Consider the following 14,303-nt stretch of genomic DNA (forward strand, 5'->3'; position numbering starts at 1 on the left):
GATTTTTGTAAACCTATTCAAAGTTCCTACATTTCTTCTCCCCCACCCTCCTGTCTCCAGAAACACTTCATAAGAGATATCCTTCTTGTGCAGTTGGGTTACTGTATTTATCAAATAAACCCTTTATAATACATTAGTATACCACTTTCTTAACTTAAGCTCTTGACTACTTCCCTAATAGATGCCAACAAAAAAAGTATTGGTGTATCTCTTAGATACTTATACTATAGGTATCTTATACTTATACTATACTAATATCTATGTGCCTCACAACCTTAAATGCATTTATTTTTAGAATACCCCTGTGAGGTAGGAACATACTGCTAACCCCATTTTGCAGATGGAGAACTGAGGTAATGAGACTGAGGGTCAGATTTTTTTAAGGTACTTACGTGACTAAAGATGCAGATAAACATCTAGTGGGATTTTCAAGTGACTTGCCCAAGGTCACATGGGAAGTCTCTTGTAGAGCAGGGATTTAAGCCTGGGTCTCCTGAGTTTGAGGCAGCACCTTTACTGTTGGACCATTCTTTGTCTACCCCTGAATTATCCTTCCTCTAGATCTGTGTGTAGGAATGGAGGAGGCAGAACAAATTCCAATGGCTGGAAGTTGAAGCTAGACAAATTCAGACTGGAAATAAGGCACAAATTGTTTTGACTAGATGTTCACAATGGTTCCATCCACTACTGTCACTTTAAGTTTCTGAAGGTGACTATTTCACAATCCCTCACAGTTTGTGGCAGAGTTTAGAATGAATCTTTTAGGAAACTGATCCATCTGAAGTAATTGAAATGTTAACTCATTCTACTAAGTATGAATTCATTTGAACCTTTGAAGCTTCTGCAGTAATGTAGCAGTAGTCTCTCTTGCATGCTTAACATTCTGACTTTTGTTCTGCTTTTTTTGCTTTCACTTACCTTTTTGTTTCTAGTTCCTTGTTTTCACTTAGTTGTTCAACAGTCTTACAGATATGACTACACTAAAACAGTCTGACTCTCGTGCAAAACTAGCACTCATCTTAGTGAATGGTATACAGTATAATGAAAAGCCATTGTCTCCCTAGTACAAACAAGTGAGACTGCTTACTGTACCAGATTACATTGTAGCAAGGCAGAGGAGATGGTATTTTTTACTGCTCTAAATTTCTTGGATGAAAGGAGCTGTAGGTGCTGCATGTTTTTATAGTACATGATAAATAACACAGCCCGTTGACCGCTTATTTGGAAAGGTAGGCTGAACAGCACCAGGTCCATTATATGTGGTGGTCTAGATTATTGAGACAGCCCTTCTGTGCTTGACAGAAGGGTGGTGGTGAGGAATATGTGGCTTTACATTAACTTTATGCCCTAATTTTCAATCTTGGAGTCATCATACCAGTCCCAAAACTCAATATAGAGCAGCCTCAGGGCAGCTGTAATTTATGGTAATTGGTAACAGCCTCAAAGTGTTGTTACAACTGCCAGGGATTAGCTGGACATAGAACCTCCCTCGTCCCAACGCCTGTGCTGGGAAAGGAGAGCAAGAAGGAGCCATTCTGCTGGGTCTGTGCTTGCTTGTGATTTCCTCCACACTGAGAGTCTGTAGGTTAGATTGTTATACCAATAAAATAAAAACCAGCAGGATCTTATTAGAGGGGATAAGACAAAATGTCACATTTATTGTGAATACAAAAAGAATCATAGTTGGCAGTCAGTTACAGCTATAACATTTCATTCAGTTTCACATTTATTCACACGTTCGTTCATACACACACACAGGTTCTGCAGCTTCTGTATAGTTACCAGTCCTGAATGTAGCTTGAGTTCGTGGCTTGGGTTCATAGCTTGTGGCGGCTAACTGGCCAGGAAAGCCGGACACAAGAAAGAGCTGGGTCTCTGTTCGAAGGGCATCGGTGCATGCCCATGTTGGCAACATAATGTTACCCTTCAAAGTCTTCCATCTCACCCATCCTTTTTGTAGGCTTTAGTTTGAATCCAGAGTCTATAGGTCTGGCTGTGTCACGCTGTTACATAGTTAAGTAGCTACAGCTGCTGGGCCTCCTGATTTTTGTGTATAGGAATCATCCCCTAGTCAAAGTCCCATATCAGGCACCACCAGGCCTTTCTCTTGAAAGTATGGAACTATTTGCTGAAACATCAGGTACTGGTTCCAAACCAGGTGCTGAACTCAGACAAGATTCTTGTCTGAGGTGAATTCATCTTTCTATACCTCATGGGAGAGCACCTTCCATTCCTTCTGTCCAAAGCCAAATCACCCAGTAGAAAAGCTGTGGCAAACTTTGGGTGTTCAGAGTATTAAAGATCTGTTTCAAGTGCACTAAAATCAACAAGACTGGGCTCCTTGTTTGTCTCCTTTCATTTGAAGTGCTGAAGGCTCAGGGTATCCAAGCTATCAGTAACATAGATGGATCAGTGACATAGAGGCATATAAAGTGTCAGGTGTGCCTGTTCCACGCAGCATCAAGGCACACTCCACAAAATCTATGGCAACTTTGTGGGCAGACAGCAGTTGTGCTTCCACTACGAAACTGTAGGACGGCAATATGCTGATCACTTAACACCTTTACTAGATGCTATAGAGTGGACTATCTGTCCTCTCCAGAGGCCTCCTTTGGCAGAAAGGTGCTGCAAGTGGTGGTCATTTTGGGCAATTAACTCGAAGAGGTCTTCCCTATTTCATTCTGTTTTTCTTATTCCTCCTTATGTCCGTTCACTGTTTGCTACTTCCCATACATATCAGAATTGTGGGAGACGCTGAGATGCAGAATGGTAAGTTTCTTACCTGATCGTTTCCGCTCTGCTAGCAGTGTCTCCCGCAATTCTGCCCTCCCTGAATGTCTTCCTAGCCAAGGGATAGTACTTAATTTTGGAAGTTCTGCTTATAGGCCAGGGGTGGGCAAACTTTTTGGCCTGAGGGCCACATCTGGGTATGGAAATTGTATGATGGCCGTGAATGCTCACAAAATTGGGGGCTGGGGTGCAGGAGGAGGTGAGGGCTCTGGCTGGGGGTGCAGGCTCTGGGGAGAGGCCAGAAATTAGGAGTTCAGGGTGCGGGAGGTGGTTCCAGGCTGGGGAAGGGGGTTGGAGTGTGTGTGTGTGTGGGGGGGGTGAGGGCTCCGGCGGGGGCTGTGAGTTCTGGGGTGGGGCTGGATATGAGGGATTGGGGGTGCAGAAGGGTGCTGGGACCAAGGGGTTGGGGCATGGGAGAGAATCAGGAGTGCAGGCTCCAGGCAGCGCTTACCTCAAGCAGCTCCTGGAAGCAGCGGCATGTCCCTCCTCTGGCTTCTACACAGTGACATGGCTATGTGGCTCTGTGTGCTGCCCCATCCCTGCAGCTCCCGTTGGCCTCTGTTTCCAGACAATGGGAGTTGCGGGGGTGGTGTTTGGGGCAGAGGCAGCGTGTAGAGCCCCCTGGCTGCCCCTACATGTAGGAGCCGGAGGGGGGACATATCGGCTGCTTCCAGGAGCCATGCGGAGCCACAGCGCACGCAAAGCAGGGCAAGCCTCCAACCCCACTCCCTGGCTGGAGTTTGAGGGCCGGATTAAAACATTTGAAGAGCCGGATGCCACCCCTGGGCCATAGTTTGCCCATCCCTGTTGTAGGCCATAGTCTACTGTACATAATTTATGGGTTGGCATGGAAGCTGTTGTTACTAATCATATTGTATGAGTTTGTACACAGCTTTGGAATGAATCATGTGGCAGCAGGCTGGAGAAGGGTGTGAGGGTAGCACAGGCTGTGTTACAGCTTTGAACTGTCTCCAGAAACCACAGACAGGAGGAGAATGGCCCTTGTGTATTAGAATTGTGGGAGATTCAGCTAGCAGAAAGGAAATTATAATATAAGAAATTTACCATTCTTATCCAGCACATTTTAAGGTAGTTTAATTATATTTTTAATTCAGTTTTTGCACATTGAATTCCAATTTCATCCAAATAAAGATTGACACAGATTATTAATCTAGTAAATAAAAATACATCATGCATCACTTTCTAACAGAATTAAAATGTAAGAATTAAGAATCTTAAATGTACATAAACTATATATTTGCTTTAAACATGTGTATAAATACACACTATTCTCCTGGTTTAAAAAAAATACCAAATTCAGAGTAGAGGCTAGAGGTAATTGCAAATCAAGTAGTTTAAAATGATGCTTTAAAGATTACCAACCAATGAGAATCACCCTTTCTTTAGGAAAGTAATAACTAAAACATCCAAATGCAAAATAGGACTAAAATTGATTATTTAAACCAAGGCTTGCTGATTGTTGTTTTAAATCATGGATTAAAATCAATTATTTAAATCATTTTTACCTTAATCGATCCACTATGTCTAGATTGTTTTATACTTCCTTTTAACACTGAGTCGGATCGCCACTTAACTTATTATGAGAGTGTTGGCTAACTGTTCTGCACTGTGAGATAGCAAGTAAGAAGAATATTGGGAATAAAATGTTTAAAATGGCTAAGTGTCTAAGCTTCCCAAAACAGTGGGTATAAATCACAGCTGTTAAAAGAAAATGTAATAAACTAAATATGGTTGGAAGTATTTCATTGCTCTTCCTTCCTTACTTCCTCCCATACCACCTCACAAATACATATAGTCTTGTGCACTCTGTTTCTACAAGGGCTAACAATCTCTTTTTATATCTTCAAACATTGGTAATTGGTACCCTGGGCTTCCTATGATGGACAGCCACCATGCCTCTCATCCAATGCAAGACTAATTTTAATCAGTGTTTTAATTGTTTTCTGCTTTATTTCAAATTATCAAGAAAGGACTACAGTAATCAAATACTCATACTTTTTTTGGGGGGGGGGTGTACTCTTGAATGTAAACATCCCAGCCAACATCCTTGAGCAAAAAAATTAGGTCAGATTTGAATAAATCTACATAAGTGTACCTACCTGTTAGTTAATGTAAATAAATTTGCATAAATATGTGTGTACAGTGGGGGCACCATGCTAGGGAGGAGAGGGCTGAGAGATGTTTTTAATTTTGTCTCCCCCTTCCTTCCTTCTCTACTTGCATTATCATGTCATTCCAAAACACCCCACCAACCCAAAGAAACCAACACAAATCCTCACCTTCAAACAACTGTGGGGGGAGAGTTCTATTAAGCTTTTCAAAACAGTTCCTTGGTGGTCCTCCCAGGCCTGAGTTAGCAGTTTTGAGAGCTACAGCAGGAGTTGCAGAGCTGCATCTGCTCACCAGCCAGCTCTCAGGATATGAGTTCTCCAGCCTTTCAGCAGGGGAGGGAGAAGCATTAGCCTGCCCATAATATGAGTGGCCAGATTGTCCCTCACCAAGTGCAGGGGCTATTATTGGCTGCCCTTCCCCTTCTCCTGCATCCTGAGACTGCAGCCAGTTGAATAAGATTTCTTTTTAGATTAGGGGCAGACCTGTAGGAAGGTGTGAAAATCCATAACCTACATGGAAACCATGTAGCCCCTGCATATGCTAAGGGACAACAATGCAGGTTTGAAAGTTAAATACACTACTTTTCTAGACTGTGGATGGAGTGTTCTAAGATAGGGCACTGGCATCTCACAGTGCTTTGCTTAGAATAAAATAAGGCAGAACAAAGTTGCTATGTTTCATCTGTCATAGTAACAATTGTTTCTGAACTGTGATTTGATCAAATTCATCTAATAATCTCTTTTCTTGACATCTAACAAAACTGTCAATCAGAATGGCAAATATTTCAAAATTGTTAGATGGTTGTGTGTAGGTTCTGAAATCCTCCATATTTGAGGAGTAGAAGATAGTTATTTTAGGCTGTGTCTGACAAGTTTTACCAACAAAAGTAGTTGTTTAGTCAGAGATGTGAAAAAACATTCCTAAATGATGCAAATTTCCCCAACAAAAGTGCTGGTGTGGACAGTGCTGTGTTGGCAGGAAAGGCTCTTTTTCTGACATAGCTAACACTGCTCATTGGGGGTGGTTTAATTAGGAGAACTCTCTCCTGCCGGCAAGGAGCAGCTACACTCGAGAACTTATAGCAGCACAGCTGTAGTGGTACAGCTGTTCTGCTGTAAGAGCTGTAGTATAGACATAGCCTTAGTATGTGATGAACAACTTTAAAGGGAGATCTGTTCGTGAAGGGGAATGATCTAAGGTTCTCAACTGGAAGGCCATGAACCCCTGTTAGAGGCAGGTTCAGCTTCCATTTTTTTTTAATGGCTAGACAAGTGGTAGTTCATGATCCAAAAGCTTTTTGCTGTTGTAACATGTGGTCCTGGCATGGGAAAGGTTGAATACCACTGATCTAGAATTTAGTGAATAGCTCTGAAGAAACAAACTGAGAACTATATAAACTGCATAGTTATGGCCTAGCTTTCATTAATCTGTCTAGGTAAAATGGGTACTTTATGCTGGGTGTCATAGGGTTATTTTTATTATATATCATCCTTCTTGCAAAAGAACACCTCTAAAGTGTACTCTGTAAAATGCTCAACCATTAATCTCTTTAGTGAAGAAGGTCCTCTTAGGGGTCAGATTGCTCAAGTCAAGTGACTAAATGAGTTACATGCCTATTAACACTCAATATGGTATACTTTTAAAAATACATGTGAGGGCAGGGATTTTTTTTCTTAAATCCATGCACTCAGCTTTCATCTATTACAGATCCATGTGCTCCTCTGGGATCTTAATTGTCTCAGTGACTAAAATACAACTTGAAAAATTGTTGACTTGAACATCCACTGCATTTAAATATAGTTAAAACTGTTTATGCTGTAACAATGGCTCCTCAAGTAGATTAGCAAAGCGTTACACTTTTTCAGTTTGTCAATCATGACAATTTAACCTTACTTCATCTTCCTGTTTCCCTCTCAAATATCTTGATCTGCACAAAAAGTGTATTTAACTTCACAGGTGATCAAACGTGTTTCTGATGGATTATTTATGAACAAATCTGTTTAATACTGTGCCTTTTTCTTTTCCTTACTAGTTTCTCAAACAGTTAGGTATACATCCTGACTGGCAATTTGTAGATGTGTATGGTATGGATCCAGAACTACTTAGCATGGTGCCAAGACCTGTCTGTGCAGTGCTACTGCTCTTCCCAGTAACAGAAAAGGTAAATATATATAATATGAAATCTGTAATTCTTTACATCAGTGAGACTTAAAAAAAAACAACAAGCTTTCTTCAAAGTTCCTCTGGTTTGTGATACATTCTGTTCTTGTCAAATAAGATTATTAAACAAAACTGCACAATTGAAAAAGTATTAAAAATAAATGTATAAACAAAGGATATCTGATGTTGCTCTCAGTCAGTGATAGATGTGAATGATAATTTAAAGGATTTTGATATCTTCTCTTAATGGAACGGCAATATTTATTTTTGCTGTTTTAATATTTATATCACATAAAGGCATGAACAAAGTGGTAAGAAGGGATATGGAAAATGTGGAAAATATCAAACAGCCATTTATAAAACGTGTATTGATTTTGTAGTATCATAATGTAGTCCGAGCTTTAATCACTGTCTACAGAAGCCTGTAGCTCCAACATAGCTTTCATTTCTTGGACAGATTGGGCATGTTTGTAACTGAGGCAGAATTGGGGATAATCTTTGTTTTTGATTTGTGTTTTTTGTCAAGAGGGGTTAAAGTGTATATCTTTCCCCAATCCCCATTCCAGGCTATGCACTTATCACTCAACATGTAAATATAGACTCTAGAGTGAGCATATGTTGGAGACAATTTTTTAAATATCTTAACGATTGCTTTAAATATTTTGAATCTGTGACATTCTCAAGTTACTGAGTACATCTCATGCAATTGCATATTTGACCGGAAATGTATGTACTTAAACATATCTATATTTATCTCTTCTTGGAGTGAGAGGGGCTGCTCCATTTTTCTGTTGTAGCATGTGATTTATACTGACACGTCAGTTATATAGAAATCTTGCCATAGTATCACCGATGATAAAATTTTAATGACGCTGTTAACATCTCAAACAGAAGGTCCATTTTTTCTTGTCCTCTTAACACACACCTTTTCTCATCGATAAGGCATTCTGAATGACTGGAACTATGTAATAAAAGTGAAGAAATTGCCACAAAAATAAGTTGCTAGTCATGAATTGATGTAAGATTTGCATTATGAGGAAAATGTTGGGCCAGGAGCTCACAGGAATACTTTTCTAGCTATAGAAGTGAAAGAAGCAGATGACTTCTGCAGGGTTGCTGGAACAATTTGTTTAATGGGGGGTGCTGAGAACCATTGAACCAAACTGTAAACCCTGTATATAATGGAAGCCACTGCAAGCCAGGTATGCGGCAGCACCCTAGTTCCAGCACCTGTGGACTTCTGTCTGAACAACCCTGTTGATAGTTAACAATGAGATCATAAACACGTACTTCAGAACTGCTGTTTTTATCTGTTTTATCTGTTCTAGTTCATTAGTTTCATAGCTGTTCATTATGAGGGTTTCAGTAGTCTTTAAAATAACTGTTGTAACTAGATGTGGGAATGCTCAGCTCCCAGATGTGGGAAATACTAGTTATGTAACTAGTGTAATTAGTATGACTCCTTTCTGAGCCATTCTGCTTTCCCAAATGGATGCTTCTTGTTGCTGGCATATCATTTCCTTATTTTCTGATACTTCCACATCTCTCAATCTTGAGCCCTTACATCAGTATTAGCCCTTTGACAGAGGGGGACTGAATAAGCCGCTGTTTAGAACTGTTAATGTGCCTCCTTGAGGCCTCACAATTAGTGCTGCATAGTTTGCCCTGGTAGTCCGGAATGCTTACAGCAGAGCAGGCATTCTTTCCTTCCTGAAGGCCAACCTGACTCTAGTTTGTAATACCCCTAACCTCTGCTGGCCAGTTCAGTGAGTAATAGTGCCCAGAAATTGAATATGCCTTAGTAGTAGTATTGCTAGTTCATTGTACCAACAAGTAATTTTTTAATCCCATAAATACATTTTTGTAGTGTTCTGGTTAAAGAAATGTAATGGATTTTTTGCAGCAGCATTGCTGTAAAAAAGTGCACAATAGAGCATTTTAGGCACATGTATAAAGCAGATACGGTTATTTGCTTAGAGATTTATAACTATTATTTATTGCAACCCTTTTTATTTCTGTGATTAATGAAGAAGTTAAAGGAGGGAAGCATCGTATTTCCAGAGAGAACAACATTCCAGCAGTAGATAAGAGAATGGAATGTTCTATAATTGACAAAACCAGCTGTCTAGTGCTTTCAGGTTTGCTGTGCTGACTGATAAAAATCAGTCATTAGGGCAGCATATTGAAAAGGTGGAAAGACTTAAAATCAGGACATACCTTCATTCTTGTAGTCCAGATTGTCTATCTGAAAACCTGCCTACTCTGTTCTACTTGCAAGCAGCTGTTTCTGGTTTATTTGTTTTTCCAGTTGTTTGTAAAAGCACTGTCTGTTTCTTTTATACTTATTTATTGGTAAACTTCTCCGCAGCAGACTAGATCACACCAAAGAAATGAAACAATACAGTAGTGTGTGTGTGTGTATAGTGGGCTGAACATCAGCAAAAAACCCTCCCAATTCCATCGTTGTAGAGTATTTTCAAAACAAAACAAGCTTTTGCTCCTAAAGGTAGCTTCTCTTCAGCAGAAATCTGGGAACTTGTACTGAGACCCAGAATTTGCTTCGTTGTCGCTGAGAGGCTCTCAGCAGCTCCAGTTCCCTCCCACCATGTCTTTCCTTCTGAACGGAAGGAAGCTGCTTATATCATTTCCCAGCCAGCTTTGGTAGAGTGACCTACAAACCCCAGCAGACCTTGAACTAAGGCTGGGTCTACACTATGAAAGTATTCTGATTTTACAGAAGTTGATTTTTAGGAATAGATTGTATAAAGTCAAGTGCATGCGTCCACACTAAGCACATTAATTCGGCGGTGTGTGTCCACATTACCGTGGCAAGTATCGACATTCCGAGCGGTGTACTGTGGGTAGCTATCCCACAGTTCCCGCTGTTCCCACTGCCCATTGGAATTCTGGGCTGAGCTCCCAATGCCTGATGGGGCCAAAAATTTGTCGCGAGTGGTTTTGGGTAAATGTCATCAGTCAATCCTCCCTCCCTCCCTCCGTGAAAGCAACAGCAGACAATCATTTTGCACCCTTTTCCCTGGATTGCCCCAGCAGACGCCATAGCACGGCAAGCCTGGAGCCCGTTCAGCTCACCGCAGCAGTTATGACCATTGTCAACAGCTCGCGCATTATCGTGCAGTTCATGCCGAACCAGCACCTGAAAAACCAGGTGAGGAGGCGACGGCAACGCGGTGATGAGGACATGAACACAGATTTCTCTAAAACCATGGTCCCCAGCAATTTGGAGATCATGGTGTTACTGGGCAGGCTCATGCCGTGGAACGCCGATTCTAGGCACGGGAAACAAGTACAGAGTGGTGGGACCTCATAGCATTGCAGGTTTGGGATGATTCTCAGTGGCTCCGAAACTTTCGCTTGCGTAAGGGCACTTTCATGGAACTTTGTGACTTGCTTTCCCCTGTCCTGAAGCATAAGAATACCAAGATGAGAGCAGCCCTCACAGTTCACAAGCTAGTGGCAATAGCCCTGTGGAAACTTGCAATGCCAGACAGCTACCGGTCAGTCAGTAATCAATTTGGAGTGGGCAAATCTAGTGTGGGGATTGCTGTGATGCAAGTAGCCAACGCAATCATTGAGCTGCTGCTATCAAAGGTAGTGACTCTGGAAAATGTGCAGGTCATAGTAGATGGCTTTGCTGCAATGGGATTCCCTAACTGTGGTGGGGCTATAGACGGAACGCATATCCCTATCTTGGGACAGCCTACCCCTTAATGCTCTGGCTCATGAAGCCGTACACAGACACCCTGGACAGTAGTAAGGAACTGGTCAACTATAGGCAGAGCAAGTGGAAAATGGTGGTAGAGTGTGCATTTGGACGTTTAAAGGGTCGCTGGCGCAATTTACTGACTCGCTCAGACCTCAGCGAAACCAATATTCCCATTGTTATTGCTGCTTGCTGTGTGCTCCACAATCTCTGAGAGAGTAAGGGGGAGATGTTTATGGCAGGGTGGGAGGTTGAGGCAAATCGCCTGGCTGCTGAATATGCGCAACCAGATACCAGGGCGGTTAGAAGAGCACAGCAGGGAGTGCTGCACATCAGAGAAGCTTTGAAAACTAGTTTCATGACTGGCCAGGGTACTGTGTGACAGTTCTGTTTGTTTCTTCTTGATGAAAACCTGCCCCCTTGGTTGCCTCTAAATTCCCTGTAAGCCACCCACCCTCCCCCCTTCGATCACAGCTTGCTTGCAAAGAAAATAAAGTCACTATAGTTTAAAAAACATGTATTCTTTATTAATTGATTATAAAACAGGGAGATAGGTAGACCAGGTGGTGTGTGGGAGGAGAGTAGGCGGGAAGGAAAAGCCACTTTAAAACTTCTTGAATGACAGTCTTCTGTTGCTTGGGCTGTCCACTGGGGTGGAGTGGTTGGATGCGCGGAGCCTTTCCCCCCCTCCACATTCTTGGGCATCTGGGTAAGGAGGCTGTGGAACTTGGGGAGGAGGGAGGACGGTTAAACAGGGGCTGCAGTGGCAATCTGTGATCCTGCTGCCATTCTTGAACCTCCACCAGATGCCAGAGCATGTCTGTTTGATCCCTCAGTAGCCCCAGCATTGCCTCATGCCTCCTCTGATATTCCTGCCGCCACCTCTCCTCACGTTCATCAGCCACTTTCCTGTACTTTGCTATTGTGTCCCTCCACACATTCTGCTGAGCTGTCAGTGCCAGATGACTGCATGAGCTCAGAGAACATTTCATCACACGTGCATTTTTTTTCACCACCTCATCTGAGATAGCCTTTGGGACGGAGGAGGGAGGCTTGAAACATTTGCAGCTGCTGGAGGAAAAAAAGGGAGTGAAGTATTTAAAAAGATACGTTTTACAGAACAATGGCTATACTCTTTCACGGTGAACAACACTATTCACATTACATAGCACATGTGATTTTTGGTACAAGATTGCATTTTGCATCTTATATTGAGTGCCTGTGGCTTTGGTGTTAGAGATCACACACGCAGTGCCGGGCAACAGAATTCGGCTTGCAGGAGGCCACGGTAAGCCATAGTAACAGCAGTGCCCTCCTCTCCCATACCAAGCAAAGCACGTTGAGTTGGCCATTTAGTGCTGCGGTTTTGCTGTTAACGTGCAGTATAGCAGAAACCAAACTAACTCCCATGCCCATCCAGTTCTCTGGGATGATGTTTTACCTCTCACCCCACCACATGGCTGGTATCCGGGAAGATCCCTGCTAGCCAAATGCCAACAGCTCAGTGCCAATGCCCCCCGCCCCTCACCGCGTGGCTAACTGCTGGGAGGATATCTTTTCAGCCACAGGCAAACAGCCCAGTAGGAATGGCCACCTCTGAATGTCCCCTTAATTAAATTCCTCTATTTCAACCAGGTTACCATAAACCATATCACTCTCCTGAGGATAACACAGAGAGATAAAGAACAGATGTTGCTTGAATGCCAGCACACACCGGGACTGTACGCTGCTAGGCTTTGTCATACAATGATACCAGATTACTTGCTACTAGCATAGCGTGGTAAAGTGTCCTACCATGGAGGACGTAATAAGGCTGCTCTCCCCAGAAACCTTCTTCAAAGGCTTTTAGAGTACCTCCAGGAGAGCTTCATGGAGATGTCCCTGGACGATTTCCGCTCCATTCCCCAGACACGTTAACAGACTTTTCCAGTAGCTGTACTGGCCACGAATGCATCCCAAGTCCTCAGGGCTAATTAATCATTAAAAAACGCTTGCTTTTATAACATATATTGTATTTTAAAAGGTACACTCACCAGAGGTCCCTTCTCCGGCTTCATTGGGTTGGGAGGGTATTTCAGTCAGGGTGATAAAAAGATCCTGGCTGTCTGGGAGAATGGTGTGCTGTGTGATCTCCTCAAGCTCATCCTCCTCATCTTCCCCATCCGCAAAATCCTCAGGCATGGCGGAGAGTACCCCATCATCGGAGTCCACGGACGGGGTGGGGTAGTAGTGGCAGCCCCCCCTAAAATTGCATGCAGCTCATAGTAGAAGCAGCATGTCTGGGGCTCTGTCCTGGAGTGTCCGTTCGATTAATTGGTTTTCTGGTACGAGCTTGTCTGAGCTCCTTAAGTTTCACACAGCACTGTGTTGGATCCCTGCTGTAGCATCTGTCCCTCATGGCCTCGGAGATTTTTTGAAATATTTTGGCATTTCATCTTTTGGAACATAGTTCTGATAGCACGGATTCCTCTCCCCATACATCAGTCAGATCCAGTACCTCCCGTTCGGTCCATACTGGAGCTCTTTTTCGATTCTGGGACTGCATGGTCACCTGTGCTGATGAGCTCGACCGGCCAAACAGGAAATGAGATTCAGAAGTTCCAGGGGCTTTTCCTGTACACCTGGCCAGTGCATCCGAGTTCAGAGTGCTGTCCAGAGCGGTCACAATGGTGCACTGTGGGATAGCTCCTGGAGGCCAATACCTTCGAATTGCATCCATGCTAACCCTAATTTGAAACGGCAGTGTCGATTTCAGTGCTAATCCCTTCATTGGGGAGGAGTACAGAAATCTGTTTTAAGAGCTCTTTATGTAAAAAAAAAAAAAAAATGGCTTAGTTGTGTGGACAGATGCAGGGTTAATTCGATTTAACGCTGCTAAATCCGACACAAACTCGTAGTGTAGACCAGGCCTGAGACTTCCAATGGTTCCCTACAGAGGGGAGTCTACCCAGTATCCAGGAGCTCTATCATCAAACTCTAAACGGCAGAAGCAATGGTCTGCATATCCTTCCTTCCTGAAACCATTTCTTCACTCCTTATTGGCTACCTTCTTTATCCGAAAGGTCACTAGTGTAGTTGACAAACTCTGGAATCCCCTTGTGCCACCCCAGGATGCTTCCCTCACCAGTAGACCCTGTTACTAAATTTATATATGTATTCATATTGTAATTGTCAGATTACACAGCCAAACTGTGTGCCCTGGAATAATTTTGTTTATTCTGTTCAGTTTGTCATCTTCTTATGGTGTCAAAAGGCCCATTTGCAAAGTTATCAGTACCACTCAAAAACATATAAATGACTCAACTTTTTCTGGAAAAGGTTAAGACTATATACTGGAGCCTCTACAATGCTTCATTTTTTTTCCCTTTTAGCACAGTTATTTATTGTACTCCACTTTGCTTGCCATAGATGTAAAACTTCCGTTACCTTCTTCAAGGTCTTTTGTTGGATTGCAGGGAGACAAAGGAGGCTGTGGTAGAGGGGACTGTTTCTCTAA

General features: G+C 42.7%; 1 protein-coding gene across 1 annotated transcript in view; it reads left to right on the forward strand.

Annotated features, from left to right (window-relative positions):
* Positions 1 to 6,955: 6,955 nt before the first annotated feature.
* The window catches only part of UCHL3 (ubiquitin C-terminal hydrolase L3), a 54,322-nt gene continuing 46,974 nt past the window's right edge, over positions 6,956 to 14,303 (forward strand). Inside the window, exon 1 of the mRNA XM_073346958.1 lies at positions 6,956 to 7,084. Within this exon, the coding sequence (XP_073203059.1) occupies positions 7,010 to 7,084 (75 nt within the window). The 5' untranslated portion in view covers positions 6,956 to 7,009. The remainder of the gene's footprint in view (positions 7,085 to 14,303) is intronic.

This window comes from Lepidochelys kempii, chromosome 1 (genome assembly GCF_965140265.1).
Source record: "Lepidochelys kempii isolate rLepKem1 chromosome 1, rLepKem1.hap2, whole genome shotgun sequence".
In the NCBI taxonomy this organism is placed as follows: domain Eukaryota; kingdom Metazoa; phylum Chordata; order Testudines; family Cheloniidae; genus Lepidochelys; species Lepidochelys kempii.